General features: G+C 37.8%; 1 protein-coding gene across 1 annotated transcript in view; it reads left to right on the top strand.

Annotated features, from left to right (window-relative positions):
* Positions 1-12112, top strand: part of LOC145666069 (dual oxidase 2-like) — a 363698-nt gene that overhangs the window by 25074 nt on the left and 326512 nt on the right. Inside the window, exon 3 of the mRNA XM_081733166.1 lies at positions 9404-9637. Within this exon, the coding sequence (XP_081589292.1) occupies positions 9404-9637 (234 nt within the window). The remainder of the gene's footprint in view (positions 1-9403; positions 9638-12112) is intronic.

Below are 12112 nucleotides of genomic sequence, written 5' to 3'. Positions count from 1 at the left end.
GCATCTGCTGCAACTAGATTAGGCATAAACTCAACTCGCTCAATAATTTTACGGGCCCATTCATCATTACGCTTTCTCTCTTATTTTATGACTATGTCTTTAACAGTTAAACTTCGCACGTCGTACACAATTTCGCGATCATTTACTTTACATTTTTTCTTTTTTGGTTTCTAAAGAATGCTTCTGTTAGTTACTCTGCAAACAAAAACACAAGAAGCATATTTCTTGAGGTCAAATAAAACCGCTTCAGCGAAGCAGACGGAACTCTGGTTTTAGTTTACGCTTAAATGAACTGACATACTTTTCATTCGTATATCGTTTACGGCACGCATCGTGAACGACTACGGAAGTTAGTCCCTTTTGACAATTGTATCTTCTTTTTACCTCTCAACACTATACACTTGAAAAGTATTCAGTCCTTTCTGTTTCACAACATAAGTAAAACTTTCTGATAAATTTGTTTCGCAAATAAAACACTGCTGTTCCGAAGTTATCACCACACAATTCTGCACTTACAACCTGTGACTGTGAATTACTAAATGGAAACAGATTCTTGTTTCTCAAGGACCTATGGTCCCTCTTGAAGAGTCAGCAGAATGAATACTGCAATTGAACACAATGGAGACCCGTTAGACTCATCCAGTTAGTTAAACGTCTTCTGCCAGGAGAACATCTACTGAAAGCAAATAAAATTAAAATTTTGAAAACATGGAAGTGAAGTGGTAAAAGTACTGAAAATAAATGACAAAAGTACTAAAAATTAACCTTTGTAGGTACGGAAAAAGAAATATCAGTTTCCTAGGGCTGTTTCATCGAAACTATTGATTCTATGTATAAATAAATAAATACTATAAATAAATAAATAAATGAATATATATATATATATATATATATATATATCCAACGGTGGACAAAAAATCTAAAAACACTTCATACAGGACACGTTGCCGATAGATCTTTGTTTTCAATGTGTCATGCGGACCTTCCTCTTCCGTCAACAGTAACCCGTTCACCTGTGAGTGTCGTGGTGTGAAAGTGGTGCGGTAAAATGGGCGACCTGACTGACTTCCAAAGAGGCATGATCGTTGGTGCCCGTCTCGTTGGAGCTTCAGTAACAACAGTGGCGAACATTGTAGGGGTATCGAAAGGCTCTGTGTCCAATGTCACCAGGGCGTACACAATTCATGGGCAAACGACGTCTGCAAAGCACAACAGTGGTCGAAAGACAATCCTGTCAGATAGGGACTGGAGGGCATTGAAACGGATTGTAGCAGCTAAAAAGAAGACCACTGCAATGAAAATTATGTCTGAACTTAATTCCGGCTTACAGAATCCGATTTCATCGAAAACAGTGCGACGGGAACTTCATAAAATGAAAATTCATGGTAAGGCCGCTATCACCAAACCCCTGGTCACAGCAGTAAATGTGAAGAGGCGTATCCAGTGGTGCAAGGACCCCAAGGTGTGGACTCATGAGCAGTGGAAACACGTAATGTGGTCCGATGAATCAACCTTCAAGGTTTCCAACAACCGGTCGTGTTTACGTATGGAGAACACCATCGCAGGCCTATGATACAGACTGTCTGCTCCCAACTGTAAAGCATGGGAGTGGTTGTGTTACAGATGGGCAGTGATGTTGTGGTTTTCCGCAGATCCCATCATAGCCTTGCATGGAATGATGAATGCTAGGGCGTATGAGGCCATTTTGGGGGACCAGGTTCCAACCATGGCCCAAATATTGTTCCTTGATGGTGATGACATCTACCAAGAGGATTTGGCACCCTGTCACGCTGCAAAAACGGTGAAATCATGGTTTGAGGAGCATGACCAGGAGCTATCACACCTCCCCTAGGCCCCACAATAACCAGATCTCAACATCATTGAACTATTGTGGTCTGAGTTAGAAAGGCGTGTTCGGTCTGATTACCCTCCACCAGCATCCCTTAAGGAACTGGAGCATGTTTTGAAGGAACAATGGTGCAAAATTCCACACACCACGATTCAGGAGCTGTACTCGTATACGTCCATTCCACGTCGGATCCAAGTTGTTTTGGACGCAAAAGGAGGCCCCACACCATACTAAGTATGATTTTCACACTTTTGCAAACGTTTTAGATTTTTTGTTTAACCACTGTATATATATATATACAGGGAACGGTGTACGTATGGATTTATACTCCATATAAATGTATGGAATCTTAATTGTAGTGAATTTTATGCTCTTTGTTTTCGATACTAACATATTTTGCGCTAGTATATAAGGGAGCTGAGGTATTATTTTTTAAATACCTTTATCACGCCATTTTAGGAAGATTCTGTTTTAGGTGTCATTTTACCAAGATGGCGGCGCGAGCGGAAATCTGACGAGGTTGCAAATTTAGTATGTTATTTAGATCATCCTAATACACACTTTTATCGAGTTTTTAAAACTACCTCACTTAATGCAACAAAAACTACCTATTGACTGGACTAAATTGCAAGATAAGAAATTTCGTGATTTTTTATCAAATGGTTTAAAGTTACAAGGTTATTTCAAAATAAATGGCGTACCCTATATACAAGATAAATGGCGTCCTATACACAGGACGTAAATGAACTAGACTGACAAGCTGTAAGACGTGATTTACACATAAAAATAAGAAGAAAAAGTTCACATTGGTATGCGGAGTTAAGAACCTAGTTTCAGAGCTACGGCGGTCCAAAAATGTGAAAAGATACATCGCAGTAAACTTTACTCCGAATATGAGGAACCGTGGAGTTCCGACTCCACTTCCGACTTCACGAAGACGTGTTCTGTGTTCAATGCTGAATTTTGCCTACTTTGAATCCATCTTTATGTCCGATCATATCTGGAAATTCCTTAGGCGTCTATTGCACACTGTTGAAATATAATTACAAGGTTCATTCAATAAATAACCGGGAAAGTTGTATAAGAAAATACAAAACTTCGACAAAGTTCGTGCTTGTTTGTTATTTTTGGGTGGTGTCCTAGATTTATTATCAGATGGGCCGGGCACGCCTGCCTCGCAAACAGGATGCTGGAAATCAGTGAAAAAAAAATGATGGTGGCATCCATGCAGGTTTGTATCAACGTGGAGCAGCGAAGTGTCATTAGATTTCTTTTTGCTGAAGGGTCGAAACCAATCAAAATCCACCGTCGGATGGCAGTGCAATATGGTGAAAGTTGTTTGAGTCGAACACAAGTGTACGAATGGGCAGATAAGTTCAAACGGGGTGTAACGTGTAACAAGTGTTGAAGATTCACCACGCCCAAAGAGCTCTGTCTATGCAGTCATGGAGAACAACACTGCGAGAGTTGAAGAGTTGATACGGGAAAACAGGGAAAACAGGAACACACTTGTGTTCGATTCAAACAACTCTCACCATATTGCACTTTCCTTTGACGATGAATTTTGATTGATTTCAAGCCTTCAACTAACAGAAATCTAATAACACTGCGCTGCTCCACGTTGGTGCAAACCTGCAAGAGTGCCGCCATCTTGTTTCACTGATGCTTAGCATCCCGTTCGCGAGGCAGGCGTGCCAGGCCCATCTCATAATAGTTACAGAACACCACTAAAAATAACAAAATAGCACATACTTTGTGGAAGTTTTGTATTTTTTGTACAACTTTTACGATTATTTATTGAATGGACCTTGAACATTTTCACCTGGTGTATGTATGACTTCTTTACGCTGATATGGACAGCCACTCCACCGTTCCTCGTGTTTGAAATAATGCGTCTTGCAATGTACGTGGAAGGCCCTAGCTTTGAAACTATACGGTATCATTTGTTGTATTTTGTTGGTAGCTTTTATATAATAAGCTTATCTATATCTTATGTGCTATGACAATTAATTGTAATGTGTTGATGAGCAGTATGCAACGCAATGTTCGGGTTGAGCCGTGAAAAGTAAGGGATCGATCATTACCTGTTTTTTTTTTTTTTTTTAAATTTGATTTTATAATAGGATATAACCATGGAAAATTGAGATTGAGAACGGAAAGTGTGATTTTAAAAGCAGGGAAACACTATCCCCTGTGTTACACTACTTCGAGCACTTTGCACGCGAACGTTAGATAGACTACTGTCTATAACATAGCAAAAATATTCCGGCACACGTTAGTTTCAAGTCCTTCAAAGACTTCGATATCTGCACCTACCCTAGAAATCTCTATTAAAGTAATATTAGTTGACAGAGGTCATGTATTCTGTGTATTGCATAACCAAATGTCGAAAACCAAGTAGACTTCAATAATACCTTAGTTACTTTACAGGCCATCATTGCAGTACAAACTCAACTTGCACCTAGAAAACGTGTTAATGTGAACCAAATGATTGCAATGCACGTTGATGTCTTAATATATTTTTCTCAAGAAAAGGTTAAAGCAGTGACTTCGCGTACGCCAAGGAGAAGTTCCAGTTAGAAACCCTCCCTCCAACACGATATTATAGAAAAAATGAAAAATACGGTCCACCGTACCAAAGTTTCTCGCTCTAATTTCTTAAGCTGAATCATGTTATGCTGCAGTTACTAATGAAACTATTATTGTAAAGTACGGATAAACTAATAAGGCGTTTCTGAAAGAAAGAAAAAAAAATCCTAAAACTAAACTGCAATTCGTGGATATTTTCATGGAAGTGATTTACACAGCATTAGAGGATTTTAGTTACGAAATGTTTATTTATAAAATGTGAACAAAATCAACTAAGTCATTATTGAGAAAATCGTCCGAAATTAAACTCACCTCCAAGAGAAAACTATCCCTTATGGATTATTTGAAATAAGAAATGACTTATCTTCCATTGTAGCGTTATTAATAGAAGATTTATTTGTGAAATATGAACAAAATTGCCTCAGATTTTACACTCACCCATCAGTAGACTATCCTCAATCTGAAGGTAGGAAGAAAATTCATTCGCTCTACAGGATCTTTGTATTAAAAGAAATTAAGTTTAAAATTTGGTGCAGATGCGTTGAATGGTATGGCCTTCAGACGAGTGAACATGTTTACATGAGACGGACGAACGGACAAATCTTCGAAAAACACTTTTTCAGTATACGGGCCATGAAATGTATAAGTCTGCTGAAATCTCGGATTCGACTGTTTTCACGATCATCATAATTTTTTCTCTTCTATCGGAGTTCGAAAGTAATAAACATTTATCAAATTAAGATATGTATGCAAAAATCCAGAAAAGATATGACCTTTTGAGCTTGAACGCTCCCTCATCTTGATGAAATTCTGCACACACTATTGAGTTAAGAATTCCCGGTGAGAGCTCATGTGGTTCGGACTCCATGTTAAGCTGTAGATCCTCGTCTCCGTTCCTGAATGGAACGCTAAACTCAAATCAAACCAAAAGAGCCACTGGGTTAAAAATATTGCATATCTTACGTTTCAGGCTTCGCATCCGATCCCTATACTCTTTGTAGAGATGCAAGGTTAAAATATACTTTTTTTTTAGTTCGAAGAACCTCTCGTCATTCTCACTACTGCTGTTATTGCGAGGACAAATCGTATACTCGCTCATTTGGGGTGTATCACGATCTGTTCAAGAAATTACAACAGGCTTTTTCAATCCATAATTCGAGTGATGTGCCCACCTTAAGTATATCACACATTTTGATTAGGTTTGTGTTACTGCAGACTGGATCAATCGAAGAAGGCCGTATTTGAACCGCTTACTGCAGAAAGCAAACATGTCCACATTTCGTAATTTTACAGGAGAGGCAAAAATTGAATAAAACTATCTTTACGATATTTCCACCATAACATGTATTTTTCCTTTAGTGATAGAAGTATGCGTGATTAAAATACACATACAAAATTTGTGTATGACGTAAGGAGTTAGAGGGGTACTGTTTTGTCTTTTGGATGTGTTTCCTTTCTGCAGTAAATGCATTGTCCAAACGAATTGTACATTGAAGTCAATTGATTCAAGAAAACGATAATTAAATTGATAAACATCCTTTATTGGAAGAAAGCTTAGTTGTTAAACATTTCTGAATAATATGTGAGTTGTGGAACTACTAATCTTTGTCATCAGAACGTGCTTCCGTTGTGATGGGCCGGGATGCTATTGAACTCCAAAATAGCATCTTTTCTTGAGATATGTAGACCAAGATGTCATCCATTTTCTTGTCGTTTATGTTAGGGACAGAGTTGTAAGCTTGTCTGGAAGACAGTTCAAAGTGTATAGAAGAGTTCCTCAACCTAAAAATATCCACCATCAAGCCACCAATATTCATGTTACACTGAACACTATGTTGAGTTAGAGATGAGAAGTACATCTCATAGTATTTTGAGATGCTAAAATTCCTTTTTAGGTGTTTAGGGACATTTCTACCATGAGTCATCGCTCAGACACGTTTTTTGTTTCGTAAAATTCAGGCCACCAGAAACTGTAGTCAATGAAATCAGTCGCTTTCATTTCAACAATGGAAAACTTGTTGGAGATGGTCGAAGAAGTTTTCATGAGCTCAACAACGTCATCCACTGTGTAGTTTCCCTCCTTCCTCAGCTTTTCCCGTATTATCCCGAAATCCCTATCATTGGGCATGAAAGAGTGAGCTCCAACGGGAAAACTACAAAGTCTCATTTACTGCCGAAAGGGAAGTCATCTAACATTGTAAGACAAGTTTCCTTTCTGGAGTAAACGGAAAATTGAAGGCGTCGCTATGCCCATTGTTATTGAGCGAAGAAGTGTCATTTTCATGCTAAACGATTTTGTTACAAACCATTATTGTTATAAAAAAAAGGAAATGTGTAAATGGTGGATATATTTGCTTTCTGCAGTAAGTGGTTCATTTGTGTTCTGCAATTTAATGTTGCAATTTTAACCCTTATCCGGGCAACAGGGGCGTCCCAGGCCCAGTAGCTTCATTTTTCTAAAATTTCTCAATAACCATACATATTTCGAAGACATAAAATACTGAATTCGTCTATCTTTCGTCGAAGTTAAATTCATGAACATATCGAGTTGGTAAAGCTTTTTTTTTTTTTTTAAATTTGAAAATCTTTTCCTGACGTAACCGGGCAACCGGGGCCTAGGAGGCCCCGTATAACTGTACTGAAATTCCTGTCAAATATTAGATCAAATTGTCACATAATTATATATTGAACACGTGACTATTGTAACCTTTAGTCGGAACAGTATGCGGCAAGAGACATTGAATTTCGAGTGTTCTGCACTTAAAATATATACTGGGCCTGACAGGCCCCGGTTGCCTGTTTACGTTACAAAAATGTCTGGACCGGATTTGCTATTCTGCTTGGTCGGCTTACAAAAGCGTGACACGAAGTTTCGCTACTTGACAAAAATATATACCGGTACATTCTAGACTAGTCTGAACAGTAAGTGACAATAGGCATTGATTTTGTGTATTCTGCACTTAAAATATATACTGGGCCTCACAGGCCCCGGTTGCCCGTTTACCTTACAAAAATGTCTTGCCCGGATAAGGGTTAAATAAGGAAGACTTTGGAGGAGTGGCCTCTTCCACGTGGATTCCACTGGTGTAACCACGTATTCTATCTTTATTGAGCTAAGTAAGCACAGCTTCTACAGTATTCGTAGAATTTTTATTTCGTTCACCGTTCATAACTAGAGGATTGTAAAACTGATTGGAACTCCAATTTTGAACTATTTCTGTGCATGTCTTAGAAGGTTCATCAGTAAATATCATTCAGGAAAAGTGACTTAGAACCTCAAAAATTTCTTCAACATTAAAATGTTGTTCCTTAAAGTTTAGTGCCTTTTTTCGGAATTGAGGTTGTGTGAGACGTGGGCCTACAGATGAAGGTGAAATACAAACCATTATAATGTGTTTAATACTCTCCCAGAACCCCATGCACCGAAAGCGCGCGCTAGACACTAGATTAGCTGGGAAGGCAACATTTTAATTATACATTATAATGTACACATTAATGTATATATTATAACATTTACTATATGCAACCACATAATACAAAAATATACTATTGAGTTGCACAACTACGGAAAGTTTGAGAGTTTGCAAGTGTTATATAAGCTTGATTATCTTATTATTTGGTAACTTAAATGCTTTAGAAATATCCGAAATTAATGAGAATTTGTTTTGTGAATAACGTATTTATGATTCTTTAACCATAAAATACACATGATTTTCTCATATTCTGATTATTGAGTCAAATTTTCCTCAACTGAATGTGAGTATTCACCATTGCTGGAATATATGTATAATCTACGTAGAAAAAACCCGATTAATTAATATTTACATCCTTTTTTGTTAGCAGCGGGACTCTATAGGACGAGACCTACAATTTAAAATAGGATCTGAATAATCGTAGCATTAGGGATTGTTTTCGGTATTCGAACTCACGATCGTGCGCACCAGATCAGAGACAAGGCAAGAGGAAAAGAAACATATTTTAATCACATTCTATGCACAGAATATACTTTTTTTCTTTACAAACTATTGGCGGAGTTTTGGTATACCTGCTCAGATCAATTTTCAATCTCAAATCTGTTTGTTATTGTAATAAATTTAAAGAAGACTGAAAGACATCCAAAATATTTCATAAGCTGTAGGGTTATTTATGAATAATTATGACATTAAAGATAGAAATACTGTTGTACGCTCAAAGGTATGATGAACATATAAATTAACCTGCATTTCATAGGTGATCTTGATTTTCACCCTTTGTTCGATCCGAATGAGGATCACTAACGAACTTCAGGAATATGTAGATTACATCAAGTGAGCGATAGTTATTATTGAGAACTAGCATAAGTCCCTGTTCTTCACACGTGGAGAAAAGTTTAATGAATACTACATTCATTCATTCACTCACTCACGTGTGTGACTATTTATGGCACATTCTGTCCATTATCGGCAAACTTCTGCCGGGTCAAGCTACTGAAGATTACGGCGTGTGGTGAGGTCCACTCGTCCTCTACTTTTTACTCTCATTTTATGGCAAATACCAAAAAAGGCTGAAATATAAACTTAGTTATTTTAAATAAACATTTCAAATTCCAAATTTCATGCCTCGGAAATCTCAGAATCCTTTAAGCTTCGAGACATGAACTTTGGGATTTCGACTTTTCATACAAACTAACTAAGCATGTTTCAATATTTCTTAAATATTGGATCTGTATAAGTGATCTGTCTACATCCCACCTTTCTTAGCTTCTACGTCAAATATTAAAAACTCGCTGAAACATGTATTTAATTATTTTAAATCAAAAGTCTAGAAACCAAAGTTTTATTTGTTTAAATCTAACGGATTTCAAGATGCTGTGATCAACATAATAATTGCAAAATCACCATTTTCCTTTCTACTTCTTTTCGTTCCTACATAACTTTTAGATACTTCTTATATACGTATTTTTCAGATTTATTTCTTATGTTTCAGCGGATTGTACGAAGAAACCGGAAAAGCATCAGTGGTTATTGGAGTACGCGAGACGTTTCGTAAAACCTGATCCTAAGGAACGTCTTCTCGAATGGCTGATTGATGGATGCTGTTTAGAGTGTCATGAGGCTTGCAGATGCCCCACAATGAAGCACAATGACGAGGAACCAGTTGAATATGAGGGATACGATGGGTGGTACAATAATTTGGCGCATCCTGAATTAGGAGCTGTTGGTAATAATTACTTTTAATTCCTTAAAAGTTACCATGGTTTCTGTCTTAAATTGTGGCTTCTAATTATTCAATAACAGATGAGGGAAAATATAAAGGTAGCCAAGAAAGCACTGTCGCTTTTTCACCCACCACATTCGAAAATCGATATGTCACCCAAGACGTACCGGGAAGAACAAAAATAGTCCCCATCAGTAATGACGACCTTCTGCCAACGTTCTGGAAGGCCATCGATTTCATCGCGGTAGAAATTGGTGGGCCATGAAGCGAAGAAGGTATCAAGTGCATTTGGTATCTCTACTAGGGATTTGAACCGGCGTTCTCTAAGGTGATTGTCCAAGGAATGGAACAGGTGATAATCGGACGCTGCAATGTCTGGGGAGTATGTGGATACATTAATGTTTCCCATCCAAGGCGGAGAATGGTGTCCCGGATCATCTTAGTCACGTGGGGCTTAGCGTTGACCTGTAACAGGAGGATTCCTTTACGATTCAGAAGTGCTGGCTTCAGAGTTTGAGCTTTTCTTGAATACGGCTCAACTGCTGACTTTACCCAGTTCTATTTATACTCTGACCAGCTGGTAGCAATTCTCGACGCACGATGCCGCAAGCAGTCCACCAAACACACACAAGGAGCTTCTTCTGGTGCAGTGCTGGTTTCGGCTGTTTTGGAACCGGTTCATGGAATGCTAACCAATAATGAAGGCGCCGTGGAGCTTCGTACAGGACCTACTTCTCATCAGGGGCGGATCGCGATCGTCCCCTGGATACGTCACTGCTTCTCATCACATATCACCACTCTGTCCAAAAATGGCTCCTTCCTCAGACGAGACACAAAGGAACGCTCGCGTTGCCTTCTGGCCCTGAGTCAAATTATGTGGGACCCATCGACCCAACTAGTAGCGCTTCCCAAGTTGATGGAAGTGCTGCAGAATTGTTTCTCCATTCACATTGAATTTTAGTCCCAGTTCCTCACATGTCTGGGCACTGTTCGCCTCAATTGCTGCCTGAAGATTTTCATTTTGTACATGTGTTGATCTTGCGGCACGTGATGCGTCTTCAAGTGTTTCGTCACCGTCCTTAAACTTGTTAAAAGACCGCTGCACTGTCCGCGTAGTCACGACACCCTCACCAAAGGCCTGACATATCTTCCGTTCCGCTACAGCGGTGTTTGACTCCAGTTTGAACTCGTACAACATACATGCAGTTATGACTCTCGGAGGTCCTATGTTCACCCTGTCATTACGCAAGTTTACAGTGTAACTGAACTGCCGCAACCAGGTAGTATGTTGGATATACCCACACCAACAACTGACTTTCGCTGTATCTCCATTCGCATTCAACTCACGGTGTGAAGGCCAATTGAACACAGACCTAAAAAAAAAAAAAAAAACTTTCTTGGTTACCTTTATAAAACAAGTTTCTCCTAATTCAAATAGTTAATATTGTGCAAATTGAACACATAACAATTTGAATTTCTCATTTGAATTGTATTTCTCGTCCGTAACTTTGATATTAAGTTTTTCTGTTCTGTATCTTACAAAACACATTTTCCACGTAATACTTACATAATAGTCTTTCAATTGCAATATTTTGATAATTACTTGTTTATGACACTCGTCACTAAAGGATTATCTTCTTTCAAGCCCAATAATTTTAATTTAAGCGGAACTTTGCGTACTGTATTAAGTGAAGCAATCAGACAACCTTATCCGTAGCTAATACAATGGTATAAATAAGCGTAACGAAGTTTCAACTAGTTTTTGATATTTATTTTTTCATTTAATTTGCAACTAAACTAATTTTTCCTTTTTGGTAAGTGTAAGGTAAACATGAGTTATAGAACATTTCCGTTGGAAAGTGAGTTGTAAGTAAAATTTATGTGTAAACACTTCTTTAAAGTTATACAATATGGATGTAAATGGAAAATTGGATTTCAGAGTAGTCAGAAGCATATGGATGTTGATAAATGGTGATATGGCTGTGGATTGGTATTAATTGTTTAGTGACTGAATGATAGATTAGATAGTATTCTGTTCTGGGAAGACCAGTAAATAATTATTTTGTGTTATATAAGGTCTTGATATGGCCTGAAGCGTCGATGCGTCGATATGGGCTGAAGCAAATGCTTTACAATTTTAGCTGCCAGGCCCTTTTGAATTCCAACCTCACTACCACAACAAAAATACACGTTAAAAGTATAACCAAATCTAACGTCACGCAGTCAGAATATATTTAATCCATTGTCTATTTTCTTTATCAGCATGCACGGAATAAATGGACACTTTCCTATGAATAGGATGAATCGTCCGTAGATTATAGGCAATACTATATATATATATATATATATATATATATATATATATATATATATATATATATATATATATATATCAGGAACACATATGGATATACACCCTTAAGAAAATTATCCCATTATGCGATATATGCTCGTCTTTTTCTGTTTTCGTCCGTAATT

Source organism: Thermobia domestica, chromosome 12 (assembly GCF_964235325.1).
Source record: "Thermobia domestica chromosome 12, izTheDome1.hap1.1, whole genome shotgun sequence".
Lineage (NCBI taxonomy): Eukaryota > Metazoa > Arthropoda > Insecta > Zygentoma > Lepismatidae > Thermobia > Thermobia domestica.
This window is presented reverse-complemented; position numbering and strand designations above follow the sequence as displayed.